The 19,000-nt window shown below is 34.5% G+C and overlaps 1 protein-coding gene across 1 annotated transcript in view; it reads right to left on the bottom strand.

The window, feature by feature from the left end:
• Window positions 1-16,070, bottom strand: part of LOC122537478 — an 87,845-nt gene extending 71,775 nt beyond the window's left edge. Inside the window, exons 1-3 of the mRNA XM_043670658.1 lie at window positions 16,026-16,070; window positions 14,749-14,884; window positions 12,614-12,747 (exon numbers count right to left, since the gene is read on the bottom strand). Coding sequence (XP_043526593.1) covers window positions 12,614-12,747; window positions 14,749-14,884; window positions 16,026-16,070 — 315 coding nt within the window. The remainder of the gene's footprint in view (window positions 1-12,613; window positions 12,748-14,748; window positions 14,885-16,025) is intronic.
• Window positions 16,071-19,000: the final 2,930 nt, after the last annotated feature.

The following is a 19,000-nucleotide window of genomic DNA, read 5'->3' on the forward strand; positions in this document are numbered from 1 at the left end:
TGCATTAACGTTTAAGATTAACTTCTGGGAGAACGGCGTTTCTCGGCGGTTATGATTTTTGTATTATTTTACGAAGTGAATTTTAAACGGAAGAGAATTTCAAGCTGATATTTGTTTTATACACGTAGCTGCGCGTTGATCGTTTGTTCAAGGTTTAACATTCAGTGTAGGAAACGTTGCTCCGGTTTTTTTCAATTGTATTTTTCATACATTTGTTTTTGTTGCTTTCGAGTAAATTTTTAGACGAACGAATTTCAAATCGATGTTTTTGTTTTATACCGTGCACAGGTCGCTTGTTTTAAAATTTAATATTAAATGTGGAAAATGGTATTTCAGTTTTTCAATCATGTTTCCCTTTTCATGTTATTTTGGTATAAGTTTTAAACGAAAGAGTATTAGAATGATTTTATTCTTGTTCTACTGTAAGATTTTAAAATTAAGATTTAATATTAAATATAAAAAGTAATATTTGAGTCACTCTCAGGTGTGTTTGCTGTCCATTCTTTCTGAAGTATGATATTTTTCTGAGTAATCCACATATTCGACTTCTTTAAAAATTCGGAAGTTTGTCTGTCAATCCCAGATGAGGGAGTTATTAACAAATTTTGACACTAGTTTGTCAGTAGTTGAAAAATCCATCGCTGTTTCGTGTTCCCAATGGGTGGAATCCATTTTGATAAAATGTTTTGATATTTTGACGAAATATTTCATGGTGAATTGTGTGCGTTGGCGAGTGAATTACAAAACTGTCAAACTACGACCGATAGCGACGTTACATACAAAAATAGCGGGCAAACGAAATTGGATTGCTACGTAAAAATAAAAATCAACACATCAACGAATGTTTGAATTTTACCATTTGTCTAAATTCAAGCTCCAGTTATTCAATTAAAATTTAAAAAAGTATTCCTACTCTTTCTGTGAATTGTAATTACCTATATCAAATATAATTGTCTGTGAGATATCAATAAATAATATATCCAATGGAATGGATTGTCAATTTTAATAACATTATAATTTAGACAAATTATACTATTACAATTTTTACACGAAATATAATTACAATTTTTACTATCGCTATTACAATTTTTACTATTATTATTACAATTTTACTATTACTATTACAATTTTTACTATTACTATTTTTACGATTACAATTTTTACAATTTTCTTTCTCTGATGGTAACTATGAACGAACGTAAAATAATAACTATTAACAATCTACGCATTTTCTCCAATTAGTCGTAAATCCGTTATTATGATTAACTGAATTATAAATGAAAAATTTACATTATTATTTTACAAAAATTAGAAACTTTTGTATGCAAATATATTCTTTAATGCTGTTTCCAATAGTTCCTTGATACAATAAAATAACAATCGAAATAAAATTGAAATAACGTTAATAATGCACAAGAAGCGAAAGAAAATTGAATTTTACAAAAAGGAAAGCTATTCTTGAAGTTGTGCTTGAAGCATCTTCTTAAAGGTATAAATATAAAGTAACTTAATGTACAAAATATTTGTTAAAGAAAGAGTTTAAAAAACATTGATATACATAACGGAGACGGAAATTTTATGTCTCACTGTAATATACAAACAGGTGTTAAAGTTGAAAGCAGGAAGTATCCTCGGAGGATACTGAAATTGAAAGTATCGTTCGTAACTTCAATATATAGGGTCGATTGTCCACGTTTGTCCCGCCGATTTCATTCGAATCACAAGATTGTCGGATTTCCCGCTAAACGAAAGAAATTCTGCATAAATGGAATTCCGATCGTTGAAGGAATGAATCGGCCGAGTTTTCAACGGAATCCTTATTGCACACCTGATGCAGTCGTCCTTCGAAGATCGAATAAATGCCGAGGCGTTGAATCGCTCGGTGATATTCTTCCGAAAGATACACCGTTGCTTGATTTACGAATCGCTCGAGCTCCCTCTTCCTCTAATCCATTTTCAATAGCTTATACTGTGGATTATCGGAAGTGTCGATTTCTTAATTCTCGAATAATCTCGATGTTTCGCGCCTGAATGAGATTCCAATAAAAATACTTTCCATTGACTTTCAGTCGATTGTAATGTCACGTATTCCGACATCATTATACACCAAATATTCAATCGGTCGTAATTACATTTAATTGGAATCGATGTTGACAAGATTTAATTAATCCTAGGTTTTGTTTACGTAACTCTGTTTATGTAACGTTCCAGTTTCAAGCTGCGATGTATTCAATTTTAATATTACACGTGTCTATAGTAAAAATAGGCTCCGATTAATTTTAGTCGACACTAATTTTTTTTGGTAGAAGTCCAATTCATATTGACACGATTTTTATTCCAACTTCAATTACTTTTTTTTTTGATAATTTCTACTTCAATTTCAAGTTTTTTGTATATACAGATTCGATATTATACAAATATATTCATAACTAATTTATTTATATACACGTGATTCAAATTTTTTTACTCAATCCTAGTTAAATTTATAGAATCTCTGCTCCGATTTCAATTTACATCTATATCTAATTTCAAACATTAACTGGCTCCATTTAATTTTAATCAATCATTTTTATCTGCAATACAAATGTACAATGATTTTTATACTAATACGCAGATACCTTGCACTTTAATTTCAAGTTTCTTTATATTCAATTACATATATAAGAGTTTTCCATACCCGAAAATTAGAATTTCATTCTAAACTTCGACTGATCCCAATTAACTTCAGACAGTCTCAATTTTAATTTCCAATTTCAATATTATTCATCAAGCCTTCGACACAAAGAAAGACAAAAAAATTCATCTCACTCAGTCATAATCGCTGTTCAAAAAAATCCTTCATCCATCATCCACTTTTGAGAAGCCAACAAACCCCTTACACTCAAACGTCACATTGTTTCTCAAATAATCCTCTGTAAAGTAGCTCGCAGTATTAACCCTTTTAGTATCCAAGAGCCGATATATTACCTCGATTTTTATCTTATTTTGAATATCTTCTAAACATTTGAATATTTCGGACATACTGACGCATTATTTACGTTTCGTTTCTACGACAATGCTCTTTCTAGACGATACACAGGGTAGACGATGTACAATTCGAAAAGATGTTTAGGTGGACCGCCCTGTATAGAAAAATTGTAAGATACTAGGAGAGTTAGAGATATTAAGAGAAATTTGTGTGATTTATATATAAATATATATTTATTTATATATAAATAAATATATATATAAATTATTCAATAATGTATATATACATTATATATATATATATTTATATATAAATTATTTAATAACGTATATATACATATATATATTTATATATAAATTATTTAATAATGTATATATACATATATATATATTTATATATAAATTATTTAATAATGTATATATACATATATATATATATATATTTATATATAAATTATTTAATAACGTATATATACATATATATATATTTATATATAAATTATTTAATAATGATAATAATATATGTATAAATTATTTAATACACGTGTCAATGCCTACGAACTCCAGATAAAAGTAGAAAATGGCACTTTTGTGGTAACCATTGTTACAAGGCAGGACACGTGAGTTTTCAGTCATGCTTCACTCTCTGTCTCTCTTATTCTCCGTTACTTTCTCTATTCACCCTCTCTCTCACTTTTTCATCGCGCTCTCCCCCGTCTCCTCCCTGCTTTCGTTCGGCGAGAAACTAAATCGCCAGCCGCTTTCAGCTCTCGGTCGCCGCGCGTTAATTATAACCGATCCGATCCCATAAAGCGGCCGAATTTATTTCCCGGACCCGTCGAGACTCGGGGAAAATTATTTCGTCAAATAAATCTCCGGGGCGGCGGACCGGCGGGCTATCGACGCGTGGTTACGCCAGCGGCGACCGTAGAGAGATCGAAAAGCTGAGATATTAGGCGAGGATAGGCTCGCTGATTTGCCAGCAATGGAGTTAGGTGGTCGGTTGTACGTGACGTAAAATATATAAATTTCCACGAAGCAGACGAGGATGAAAAAGAAATTTTCATATCGCTGTCAGGTCGAAGTCGACGTGCCGTTCGTTCTCGAGAAACGCACTTTTCTTGGGGAGCGTGGAACAGTTCAGCATAATATTATAACTGAGCTGTATATATTGACAATTTCAACAACAGATATTTGCACGGTTGCAAATTGCTTTCAACGAGGAAACTGATTTAGACTGAGTGCCCTGTCCTGTTACAGTCCTAAAATCTGTGATCCAATCAAAGAGCAGAAACTCGAACAGAAGTGAAGAACGACAAAATTACCTCGAAGATATGATATTTCCAAAGCTTTAAATGGAGAAAAGTTTGCCCCGTATTGTGGATTCATTTTTATGTATAGAATAATTTCCTGTCTAATGGTATGTATAGAACATGTAAATGTATTTCATAGAATATGTATAGAAATGCCCATGGATAAAACAGTCCTGTCTAATTGGAATTTACACTTGACACGGTTTCAAACTTGCGAAGATGAAGCCACCAACGTTCATTTTCGTCTTCGGTCTCTCATTTCAATCGTACATACATATTGCAATATTGTACAAGTCATTTTATGCAGATGATGTTGTGATTACTATTAATATTCGTACGATGAATATAACGAATACGATTGTATAAATATGATTGTGACAAATATAATATATGATTATGATTAATAATTATCTGATAAATATAATGAATGATGTGGATTATTGTGTGATAAATATGATGAATATAGTCATTATTACAATTCTACAATCATTATAATCAATAATCATATGTTGAATATAATGAGTATGATTATTAACATGTGGTTATGGTTAATCATATGATGAATGCAATAAATATAATTAGAATTAATAATTGTACGAAAAATATGATAAATACAGTCAACAATATACATATTGCTATAATTAATATGATTATAATAATCATACAATAAATACACTTATCATAATGTATGGTTATAATCAATAATCATATTGCACAATGAATATATAGTTATGGTTAATAATCACACATTGAACACGAATGAATAGAGTCATTGTTAAAACGTACGATTATGATTTACAATTATATATTTATAATTATGATTTATTTATAATGAATATATAAATTTATAATGAATTATAAATAAATCATAATTATAAATATATAGTTATAAATCATAATCATAATAATTTATAATTATGAACTATATATTTATAATTATATATTATAATTATGATTTATAATTATATATTTATAATTATGATTTATAACACAGCTGTGATTGCTGTACTACATATCGTACAATAGTACAGTAACCGTACAATAATACGATATAGCTATAATTACTAAGCCTACTACACTTCAAAGTAATTCAATAGCAATTCAACAGCTAGTTAACAGGATATTAAGAGCTGAGAATTAATGCGAGCGTGGCAGAAATTCGAACAACAGGAAACAATCAACGCTGCCCCGAAGAATAAGAGCCTGACTAACGAGTAAAGTCGAGTAAATAACTTTGGCATCGTTTTCCCCGCGACATCGCGGTCCATTTAAGCCTCGGGCAGCATCCTGAGGGAGCCTCGAGTGCTTCGATCGCCAACTTTCCTCCAAACTCGAACATTGTTAAACACGCTCCCCCCCCCCCACTTTATCCTTGTTTTCCTTTCGACAAATGTGCGCCCTTCCTCGCCAATAACATTTTTACGTTTCCGTAAGTGTTTTCCACGAGATTTCCACGACGTTTGTTCCTCGAGAATTATTCTATCGCGCGGCAAATTGTGTTTTACCTCGCAGTTTATTTCTTTCCTTTCTTCTCTCTCTTCTCGGTTGGTTTCTTCTTCTGTTTTTTTTTTTTTTTTTTTTTTTTCACTCGGAAGAATTGAGGAAATATATATATATATATATATATATGTGTGTAGTTGCGTCCGAGATGAAATATATTCATACAGTTGTGTGTTTTATGGATTGTTTCGTATAAAATTGAAAGGTTAAAAAAAATATCAATTCAAGATTTTGTCGATTTTGGCGCATGGTAAATAAAGTATTTCGACTTCTATTTCGGAAATATTTGTGTGAACGTTTGTGCAAATATTCTAATGTAAACGTAACGTGAAATGTTTTTGTGTTTGAGGCCATTTTTATTTACAATTTCTACAATTTGATAATTGTGTTTCTTATCGTTCTGTTGTTGTTTGGTCGTCGCTATAACTACACTGTCAAATTGTCTTTGGATTACTAAAACGCAGATTACTGAATATTAATTTTTAATAATAATTTGTCTGATAACGTAGATCAATCATCATATTACGTATGAGAGCGGCGAATGTTGAAATATATATTAATTCATATTCATATTCATATTATATATGTATATATAACTAATCCTGCTTTCAGTCATTTTCGATCCACTCATATTTTAAATATCTCAAGTTTACAATATGAAAAAGTTTTTATTACTGTATACTATTTTTAATCGGTTAATCTTTAAAAAATATTATAAAATATGTAATAAATATTACTTTAATAACTATGTTATAAAACGTATAACAAATATCATAAAACATCTCAGGTTTAAACAAAATATGAAGAAATTCCAATTATTATTCACTCGAAAAAGTTTTACGTAAAACATCTTTCAAAAATATTAATTTTAATAAATTCTCTTTGTTTGCTAAACTCAGTCAATATAAGATTGAAATATAAAAAATTCGAAGATCGTAGCATTAGAATTTTTTTTTTTCCTGTCTCTGAATTTCAGCAAACAAAAACTTTGAAATTTTTAACAATCCTAGTCCCTATCACCTGCCATTCAATACTCATTCTAAACTGCCTAAAATAAGAAAAGGATTTAAATCTCTTTTCCCACAAAATCACTCACCGAAAGATCAAGGAAATTTTCATCAAAGAGAAACTTTGAACGTTATAAATCAGTAACTTGTAATATTCATCGTTAAGTATCCATTCCGTTCGTTTAAAATAAGAAGAAAAGTTTCAATCTCTTCAAACTTTCAACGAAACTTTGCTATTAGAGCTTGTTTGTGTCTCTGAATTTCACCAAGAAACATCTAACGTTCTAAAATTAATTAATTCCTAACATCTTTCGTTGAATACTTATTCCTAAAATAAAAAAAGAAAGGATATCTCTTGCGTAAAATAAAAAAAAAAAGAATTTTCGAGTTTTAAATCTCTTCCCCAGGAAAAATCACCAACACCAGCCCCAGAAAAATCAAAGGAACTGCCTGGTTCCTTTATATTCGACGAGGCAGCCTGACCATTTGTTCCAATCGATCGCGTTTACGTCGGCCGCGGTTCTATTCAATTTCCGTTCGTCGTCGACGCCTTCGGTCGCGTTTTGTTTTTCAATCAACACTGGAAGCCCGGCTTGGTGTAACTACCTGGTCATTTCGCATTTCAGCGACGAGCTGTCGCGGTAGCACAGGCCGAGCGGGAATTAAATTTATCGAGATCCATCCGAGATACACATCCGGCCAATCGGCGCGAGGCTGGAGAGCAACGATCCAGCAGGCCAGGCTGGATAACCGGCGGTGCTCGCGATGCCTCGTATGCAAATAAATCGTTATCCCGCGGTATTTGTTAAATCAACCAAATTATTCCGTTAAATCGCGGCATCGCGACTCTGCGCGTTTAATCGATCGCGATCCCCCCCCGTTGGATGGATGAGTTACATGTTTTTGATCGAGAAAACATTCTCTTCGTTTTCTCTCATTTTTAGGTAGCTTAGATTCTTTCTGTAAAAGCACGAGTAATTTGAACGGGCCAGTGGTCTCGAATTTTTGAAATTTCGAGGTATCAAATCAGTCAACTCCAGTTACGCTTTTTATATTCAAATTAAATAATAATGTAATATTCAAATAATAATTTATATATATATAATGATATATATAATATATAAAATATAAAAAAAATTAATTATATATAAAATATAAATATATAATTATATATAAAATATATAAATATATAAAATATATAAATATATAAATATATAAAATATATAAAAAATTAATTATATATAAAATATATAAATATATAATTATATATAAAATATGTAAAAAATATTTAAATAATAAATAAATAAATATATATATAAATTTTTTATCTAATAAATATATATATATATATACATAATAATAAATTTAATTTAAATAATAATGTAATATTAACGATTAAATTGAATGTTATTGGATTTATCGTCGTTAAACGGTGGGATGATAAACAATTTATTACAGAAGGCAGTTTTTAATTTGTTCATTCTGCATCTCGTTAGGTAGAATTTATATCTGTAATAATAGGTTCTACAGTATATTGTTATTATTATTTATATTTTTTGCAGTTATTATTATTACGGTTATTATTTATATTTGAATGTTTTTAGAGAGGAATTTTAAAAAGACGTACACTATTTTAGCAATCTTTCTATTTTCTGTTTTGTCGAGTTCGTCGATTTAGTAAAAATAGACGATTCGTATATTCTGTGACTTTCTGGATTGGTACTTTGCATTGCATCCTCTTTTCACAATTCCTCTGTATATACAGTAGGTATTAAAAGACATAGATTTTATATAGGTGTACATACAATAGATATATGGTAATCTTTATACAAAAACTATTTACATCAAATTATGACCTGAACCATTGACCTGAAACCATTCACTTCTTGTTTGAATTATCTTAGTCAGTTTATGAAATTTGTAGATTAAAATTGGATACTAGAAAGTATCTACACTTTAGAAATTTAAAATACACTGATGGTATAATTTTTCATCGAACGTATGTTTCACTGTACATGCATACACAATCGCATAAAATATTTATACTATCCTGTACTCGTAATGATATACTTTGTAAAAAAAGAAATGTCAAATTGACACAAAGAACGAACAAGGATTAAATAATCAGATTGAGATCAGCGACAATGCAATAACTTCGAATTCAAATGCTTCAACCTCTAATGAAAACAATCTATCAATTCCGACTCGTTCGTCTAAGGCGAGATTTTCCAGCGTCTGTTCTACATATACAGCGGCTGTTTCGTAACGAACAAGAGCAATCGGAGACCCACGCGGGACAAATTACGTCCAATTTAAAAGATCGGCCACTTTCGTCTCGGTTTGATCGCCCCACGGAACCAATATCTCCGCCAAATTGGATTCCTGGCATCAAATTCCGCGTTCGAATCTTCTTCCGCGGCGTTCTTTAAGATCTTCACCGGGAAGATTCTTCCCGGGGAGACAAACGACGCCCATTAAAGTCCTGGACAGGGTTATCCGAGCGGGCATATAAGAGCGTAACAGAGAAAACGGCATTCATTAGTTTGTCGTCAGACCCTCCATTGGTTATCGTGCCTGTGTCGCTTGATTTATGCTCGTCCTCTTGCCACTCTAACTGAATACTTTGCCACAACCGAAACTCATTTGCGCCCTCCAGACCAAGTTGTCAAACTCTGAACTACATCGTTCTACTTAATCGAAAATTTATCGTTTGAAATCGATCGACGATGTGTTCAATTATTTAGTATTTCAATATTCGTGAGAGTGATCGATTTGGGATATAAATTTTTCGCGTACATGGTGAATTTGTGTTACTGTCTTTTGTTCAATTCTCGAGAGACAATTTTGTTGAATTATTTAGTATTTTAACGTATGTGAAAGTGATCGTTTTATCATATATTTGTGTGTGTGTGTGTGTGTTTTTTTTTAATTTAAGCTCATTTTGTTGTAGTAGATTGATAAGGATAATGGTAAATTCTAAAGTAAATTTGTAACATCGGTACCTTTTAATTTAGAAAATTAAGAATGAATAAAGAATATTATCAAATAATCGCGATTAATTAACAAAGACAAAGCCAAATAATGGTCCTTTTAATTTAGAAGTAAGAAAGCAAGTAACGGTACCTTTTAATTTAGAAAATTAATAATAAATAAAGAATAAATAAAGAATATTATTATCAAATGATTGCGATTAACTAACAAAGACAAAGCCATCAATGGTCAATCTTAAATGAATCTACATATCAAACCCTCTATACTCGATCGCCCGAAGCATCGTCAGTTGCACCAGAAACTCCATCATGGTGGAATGGTCCATCAATTTTGGAGTATCACTCTACCCGAAACCCTTGAATCATTCTACAATTTGCCCATCACACGCCAAGAACCTGTCGTTCTCATGCATACGTCTCATGCAGATTTCTCAACAATTTCTCGCCGCTTGTTCTTCGCCTCTCTACCAACAGAGTTTCCCGAAAAATCGGTATATGTATCTCGTCGATCGGTGGCTACTTCAATATCGAATTTCCCCAGAACGAGATTCATCGTCGAGCGTCTCGTCAACCTCGAGATTCTCCCGCCAAATTTATCCATTTCGAAGTCGATCGATGAAACCGTACAACGAAATTGACGATTACCGTGGATCCTCGATCATCGAGCTGTTTGATGTTCGAATAGTTTGAAACTCGGGCGAAAAAGAAATATATTACAAGAAAAACATTGTTCGTTATTACACGATATAATATATGATACGAATGATATTTCCTTGAGAAATGATACTTTAACCATCTTAAATGCTTTACAATTTTTTTGTTATACATCTACATCCAGAATTGACAAATCATTGTCAATCATAGAAATATAACGTGTAAAAATTTTTGTAACGCTGCTTCATAGAGACTTTGTAAAAATTCATAGAATTACAAGAATTAGAAAAATTTTGTAAAGAAGAAAGCGTCAATTGGAACGTTCAAAGTATCGAAACAATATAAAAAATCGTTTCGAAAAGCTCGGTGATTGGAAAGGATTGAAATTCTTCGCCATTTTTGAGCCATTTCCGAACAGCGCGTTCGAAACTGAACCCGCGTGATTTGATTTGAGATTCACGCCACTTTCTACGGGGATGAAATTCGAGTGAATCGAACTCCGATCTCGAAACCGATTCCCGAAAACGCTCACCTCTGTTCCATTACCAAACGTGCTTAATATTTTTCGACGGAATAATCCGCCGGACCGTGGAATTCCCTTGGTCATTTATGTTCACTCTTGTTTACACGCGCCGCGTACACGGCCAAGTAATTCGTTCGCGTGCGCGAATTAATTACGAATTATAAGCGGAACATCAAATTGCTCTAATTAATTAATCCATCACAATAGACCGGAGTATGTGTGTGTGTGTGTTTGCTAGCGTCGATCGGCTAATACTCGGGCAACATTAATAATTCACTCGAAATAATCGCGACCGGTTATTATTGCACCCGCGGTGACATATCGCGGCGAAAAATCCAATGGCCACTTTTGTTATATACGGCACCGAGCCACCACCGCTCGAATCGTCTTTGTTCCGGCCACGCTGGCCTGTTCTCGGTTATTCATTAATTTCCAGCCGGGCGAAAAAGATTTCGCGCGGAAACAAAATGATCCAAGTATTTTGGTTTGCACGTGTTTGTATATTTGGAATTTCGGGAGAACATCGGAAGAATATTTTGACATTTAATAACGGTGATTCGACAATGACGTTTTCATCCTTGTCCATCCCTCATTTCTTTGACTTAATTTGTCCCTCGTTTGGTGTCGAACTGGCATAGAGTGTGTCGAAATTAATGTCCACGATGAAAAGATAAATAGTTTGTAAGTTTGTGAATAATTTGTAAAATTGTGAACAATTTGTAAATTGTTTTCATTGACAGAGTATATAGAATAAATTTCTATTTTTTTGCGTATAAATATTCAACTATTACGTCCTATGTTTTGTATATTTTATGAGAGAAATGTGTCCAATTGACGGATGAGGGTTAAAATATTTTTATATTTAAAGTAGATAGAGGTTAACTTTGCAACAGTTTCGTTTACAGAAATTACAGATTTCGGAGCACTTGGGATTATTTGAAAATACTTCTATACTTAGAATAATTCCGAGAAATTTTATGTAAGAATACTTGAAATAATTTTAAAATATTTAAATATTTTTATTTATTCTATACCCTATATTATATTTAATACATAGTATAAAATAAATATATATTTAATTTACATTTTATAACTCTGTCACAGTTCTAAGATATATCCAACGTTTTCCCTGTTCTCAATCATCTCGTCTTTATTTCAGTTCTCTCTGTCTTCGCGCGAATATAAACAAATCCATGTACTTCCAATAAAATATTTTTACTCAAAATAGCACTCAATCCACATCAACAAGAATTCTTCACAATCCGTAACAATCTAAGATGCAAATAATCTAAATACAAATCACCCTCTCAACGCACTGTTCACTCCCCAAGCCTCCACAAATCCTTCCGCAAACCTATTCAGATTTCTTCTTCACCCCTTCTTCTTGCCCCATAACCTTCCCCTATGAAGCAATTCCCGCAGTAAGGAACACCTTCGTGTCAACGAGCTCACCTGAACAGGGTGAAAAGGTAAATGGAACGTAACAAGACGAAAGGGGTTGGGGGATGGAAGCCGAGACGACGGGTGTTCCCCGTGGAACTTTAATCATCCAGTAAGGTCACGTAGCTACAGCTCGAGGACGTATATAGAGACTTGGGTGGTGAAGCAAGAGAGAGAGAAAGAGAGAGAGAGAGAGAGAGAGAGAGAGAGAGTACTTACGAGATCCCCGTTCAGCTTCCACGTAATGGCGGAGGCGGGACTGGAGTTGCCTGTGGTGCAGTTCGCTCGCAGTTGCTCACCCACCGCGATCCTCTCCTTCTCGATGCCGATCGCCGGGTCCGTTTTCGGCGCGTCTGAGGCATAATAATTACGTCGTTTAGCGCACGCGACTGCTAACTCGACGCCTGGCCGACAGCCAGCAGCTAACCGGGCCGGGTGTCCGTGCGAGGCCTGAATTTGCGAGGGGCTGTATCCAACCCCTTGCAACGTGTTTCCCGATATTTTTCTGTATATATCACGTCATTTTCTTAAGCTGGATAGAGGGGTAATCACTGTCGTCGTGCAAATATTCAATTTTGAGGACTAAATATTACATTAATATTTAAATATTAATAGATATTAAATATTGGTAGATGTTAAATTTGAATATTTAAATATTAATAGATATTAAATATTACTAGATGTTAAATTTGAAAAATTTAAAATATATATATATATATATATCGTATTTATTATTACTAATTAATAATATATTTTAATAATTAATAATATTACTAATTAACAATAATTATTATTACTAATTAATGGATATTAAATATTAGTAGATATTAAATTTGAAAATATCTATATATATATATATATATATCGTATTTATTATTCCTATTTATTATTACTGTCATATATCATTAATCCCGTGAATATTCAGTTCTTGAGAATTAAATATTAAATAAATAAATATTACATTAAACGTTTAGGTATTAAATTTGAAAATATTTAAATTAGTGTAACATCGTGAAAAAAAAAATTGCACGAGTTTTTCGTGCCAAGCTTGAATTGCAAAGGGTTGAATACAACCCTTGCAAAATATTTTCCGATATCTCCTATCACTGTGCATATATCGTACTATTTTTTTGAATTGGATAGAACAATTATTACAGTCGTGTACCATTAATCCGTGAATATTCGATTCTTGAGAATTAAATATTAAATAAATAAATAAATATTACATTAAACGTTTAGGTATTAAATTTGAAAATATTTAAACTAGTGTAGCATTGTGAAAAAAAATTGCACGAGTTTTGTGCGAAGCTTAAATTGGAAAAGGGTTGGATATAATCCTTGCTTATCGAGGCTTCTTGAATTGTCGATTTTGGATGAAACTATATTTTTTGGTAAGATAATGTTATTAAAGTTATTACTGGTATTCACCCTTATTAATTAACGATTTGAAGTACATACTTGCATCTGTTTCTTTCACAAATATGAAATTGATAAACGTTCCAATTTTCTAAACGACAGCAAGCATACAACACGCCTATATAAAGTTTACCTATTATCACATTATTATATTATCACAGCAATTATTTACAACACATCATGAAAGGAGATGCGCTTCTGTCTCATTTCATCGAAAGCACTTCAATTTATTCATTTACTCACGTATCTTAACAGACTCGATTAACCTGGCTACCGAGAAACAAATTCGAAAAATTTACACGCCCACGCGCTATCTCGAAACACGCGATCAATCTCTCGACAGACCGGTCCAATTCAAATTCGGAAATCTACTCGTCCGCATTTCGAAATCCTCCAGCAACCAATTCGCAAAACACACTCGCCAATATCGACAACGCAACACTACCTGCAAAGCCAATTTCGACTCTCCAATCCCCCCCTCCCATCCACTAGTATAACCCTATCTGTTACACAAAACTAGCGCACGTTTCTCAATTTCGAAGCCCTCGTCGATACAGCGTAGGAAGGAGTTCCTTGGATAATTAAAGCGGCTTCGACGTTCGGATTTCTATTCCAGGAGAGAATCGAGAAGAGGAATAGAGAGAGGGAGGGAGAGAGAGAGAGTACTTCCGGTAGTAGTTGAGGGCCGAGCCGCGTACCTCCCGGGAAGGCTTCCGCGATCCGTCGTTTCTGACATGAAAATGGGTCGCACGTAGGAGCGCACGTGCGCGGCATTACAGGGTCCGGCGTTGCCGCGATTCGAGCAACGAGAGAGAGAGAAAGAGAGAGAGAGAGAGAGAGAGAGAGAGAGAGAGAGGGAGGGAGGGAGAGAGAGAGAAGGATTTGTCTACTCGGTGGAACTTTTTAATTCTCGAGTCCCGGGGTCCCGGGCTACTCACCCACTACTTCCATTCGGGCTCTCTTGATCATCGTGTGGTACGAAGGGCTTCCGGCGGACACCTCGCACATGTACAACCCCGTCAGGTTTCTCGACACGTCGACCAACGTCACGTCGTGCGAGTTCGATTTGGAGACCTGTCGGACAAATCGAGATACCGCGGATATTAAAACGAAGTCACGTCGTTGTCAGAGCAGGTTTTTCAAATTTCATCTTCATTTGAAAATCGATTGCTCGGAGATTTGTGATTTGTTTCGTTAGGGTGATTTGAGATTTGTTTATTAAGGGAGTAACAAAAAAAAAATAAATAAATAAATTAATTAATTAATTAATTGCACAAAAGAACTCGCAGGAGAGGAGACTAATCGTAATTGAATTAATCATAGTTGCGTTAAATTAATATTCAATTTAGAGTATTATGGTGAAGAATCAATTGAAATTTGACTTGTTAGAGTGACTTTCCTGTGTGTGTTCTAGTGTTAAAATGAATTGTACAAAAGAATAAGATGTATTTTTTTAAAAAATGGAAATTACAGAAATGAGGACAAGAAGTGTTTTTACAACTTACTTCAATATTGTATAGTGATATGAATAATTATATAGAAGGCAAGAAATTAATCTCTTTCTTACGATAGTTAAAAGAAGATTTCCACGAATAGTAGGGATCTTTAATGTGTATAAATAAAAATATTCAAATCAGAAAAATATAAATATATATTTTACTTTATAAAAATAGAAAAGTATATAAATATATATTTTATTTTATAAAAATGGAAAAGTATATAAATATATATTTTATTTTATAAAGATAGAAAAATATATAAATATATATTTTATTTTATAAAGATAGAAAAATATATAAATATAAGAAAATTAATTAAATTATTCTTGCCAACGATGAATACTAAACACGTTTCTAGGATTTATCCTTAGAATTTGAAGCTGTTTTATTATAACATATAAAAACGTTTCTTCAAGTAGCTTGATTATGAATGTATAAAACTCGATACTTTATTGATTGATATTTTAATTTCATTTCACAATAAGAACAAATTATCGACATTGTTCCGACGACGAAATTATTAATCGAAACTTTCGAACTGCCCCTCGTTATAAGTTTCGGGCGTTTGAAACTATCGACTAATATTAATTAAACACTCTCATTGACAATGACCACTCATTTGTAAAAGCACAGAGAAAATTTAATACCAAAAATAGTTCGCGCAATACGTAAATCCATTTGCAGCACGATTTATCCCTCAAAGTTCGGCCACTTACGATCAAGCTCGCCTCGTCCGTCCAGTAACCATAAAACCATCCCATTCACAGAAACCACTTTCAGAAAAATTCTTGAAATTCCCTCGCTCGCGACTCGCTAGTACTGCGAGAACGTGGGCGGAAGTTTTATTTCGGGTTGCAGTTCCCGGTGCGTTAAACGCGCGGGAGACCGGAAGCGATCGACGCTTTGGCGAACGACGCGCTTCAATTCGAAAGGACGAGCTCGCCCGTTGCAACGACCGCAACGAGAGGATGCTTTTACAGGCGATCGAGAGCCGCTGGAAATCTGATAGCGGCGAAGAAATTACCAGGAAACTTTCTCTCCGCTTCCCTCTTCTTTTTCTTTTCGCTTCGACGGATATCGTTCTGCCAGAAAGTTGACCCGGCTCTGCCCATCGGTTACACGATGGACGCCCAAGTGAAATGTACTCTTCTGTTCTTTTAGGTTAGCCGAGAGAAGCTCCCCTTGCCCTTGCTATTCGATTAATTTCCCTCGAACGTTCCGTATCTGTCCTGAGCTATTTATCTTCGAGTATCTATTTAACTTTTCGAAAATTCGAGTCTCATCCCGCTTCTCCGTAAAAAAAAATGGAGTGTCATTGGTCGGTTCGAGATACAATTCCTTTCATAAATCTCCGGACGATCGACAGATATATTTGGGACGAGAATAAATGAATATTTTTATGACTGAATGCGGCGCGCTGATCCATCACTTGGGTTAATAGAGAATTGTTAAATAATGTTACGTCGTGGTAGAAACTAGCAATTTTTATCTAAATTTAAAAATCGTTTCAATTCTGTCGAATCTCCCGGAGAGTGCAATTTATTTATCGTTTTGTCATCCTTCGAGTTTCGAGGAGAATCTGAAATAATAACTGAATCAACGTAATTCGAATCGCGTATAACGATGACGTACAAGATGACGACGAGAAGGATAATAGTTACAAGTAAAAATTTTAAAAGTAAAAAATTTCAAATATTTTGTAAATTTTTATGTTTTCACCATCAATAAGTTGCAAATTATCGACATAAGTCCACTAATTACAAACTATAATTGACAATCGCGTAACATTTTGATTATCCACCTCAACGATCGACTAATATTGCACGAAATTGTGCTCAAGTATACCGCTCGTACGCGTAATCACGCCGTAAAAAAAGAACTCAATCTCTCAAATGGGAAGGAGTAACGTTCCGAAAGCCCCGTCGCAGCGATTACTCCCGCGCGTTTGTCGCCGATATTGTATACAACTATCTCCGTTCGCCGATTTCCGACAGATTGCTCCCCGACAATTATCCCGACGCTGCGGAACGCGAAACAAGAGGCTCGAAGCCGTTCTTTATTCGAGGGAACATCCATACGCGTTCGTTCCGCAACGTCGGGATAACGATCTCTCTCGGCAACTTCATGAACGAAATGAACCCCACCCCAACCCTATCCCTTTTGTACGAATTTCCAAAGGGGGAACGCGTATAATTTCCCCGAATCTCTTTTTCTCCTCCCTTCTCCGATCCGCTCCGGGAGCCGGCTTGGCTCGTTTTATTTCCCAGCTCTCGGTTTCCCTCCTCCCGACCGCCGCAGAATTACTTTGTATTCCACGCGACTATCGACCTTCCATCTAACCCTCTCCCCACGTCTAAATCTCGATCGGACTGCATTCTAACCCCCCACCCCTCGACCGACCTCTCGTCTCGTTGCAATCATTTATATGCATCGCGGTGGTTCCTCCCTCCCTCCTCCTCCTCCTCCTCCTCCTTTTCCTACGACTCCTCATCCACCCTTCACCGTCGCCTGCTTTACAAACTACACCGGATACGGGAACAAGCTCTTTTCACCGTTTCCTCTGCTCCTGATGGATCCTACTCCGCGGACTCAACCGGAGAAACAGACCCACTTTTAGGATTCATGTTTCATCGAAGGATCGCTGTTCTGTCGGAATCATTTTCTATCTCTCTGTTCGAGAGATTGATTTCTTCTCGATGTTTCGCGGGAGGAGGGGACAGATGGCGCAGACGGCGGGATTATCACGGAGGTTTGCTCCTTTTAAAATCCCTTGCGCTGGCGACCTGGTTCGCGGACCGTAACGAGCGACCGAACCGTGTACAGTAATTCGTCGAATTTTCTTTTGAACTCGCCAAGGTGTGATATCACTGGATGGAAATGATCAAGGGGTAAAAAAATTTGTCATTTGTTTTGCCTGGGTTATACTTGAAACTGAGAAAAATATTGCAATTTGGGACAAAAAAAATTCTCGACGTGCAGGATAAATATGTCACGAGATTTAACAAGAAACTATTTATAATGTGTAACAAGATTTTATAACGTTTGCAATCATACTCGAAATTGCTAGTATACGAATATTTATACAAACGAATGTTTATCTCAACAACTGCAATTAAAAATTCGAGATCCGAGCGGAAATTTGTTTCCCCCAAATGTTCTAACAAGTTATTATAAATGAATGATTTGATGTGCGCGCGTTAAATGATTTTCTCCTTCGCGGCTGGTGAAAGTGAATAACGTATAAACAGAGTGACAACTAAATGAATAAATAAATAGATAACATGCGAATAGCGATAAAAGAAGAAACAGGATTACCAACTACGATAGAGTTCAGAACTCCAACCACGGTTATTTCTCAAACAAAGACTTATTTTACGTTGCACGCTCTTGTAAATATTGTTCAAGCCATCGTTACTTTCAACTCGTCGTGTACCGCGTCGCTATAAACCGATCGTTTCCCCACAAAGATTTACGAAAACAACTTCTCACGTCTGCCTCGTTGGCCACCTTGTTTTTCGTGCCATCCTTCTCGTTTGGGTTATTCATACGTTCGCTGCTCCTATGAATCCTTGTCGCGAGCCGATCTTTTGCCATTTGTTTTGCAAATTCCAGGGATAAATCAGGCATTTCGGTCGGGCACTCGTATTATCGAACTGGTTTGTTATTTTCAGCCTGAATGTCTACATAAAGT

The sequence above is a fragment of the Frieseomelitta varia genome, unplaced genomic scaffold, assembly GCF_011392965.1.
Source record: "Frieseomelitta varia isolate USP_RPSP 00005682 unplaced genomic scaffold, Fvar_1.2 scaffold_911, whole genome shotgun sequence".
Classification (NCBI taxonomy): domain Eukaryota; kingdom Metazoa; phylum Arthropoda; class Insecta; order Hymenoptera; family Apidae; genus Frieseomelitta; species Frieseomelitta varia.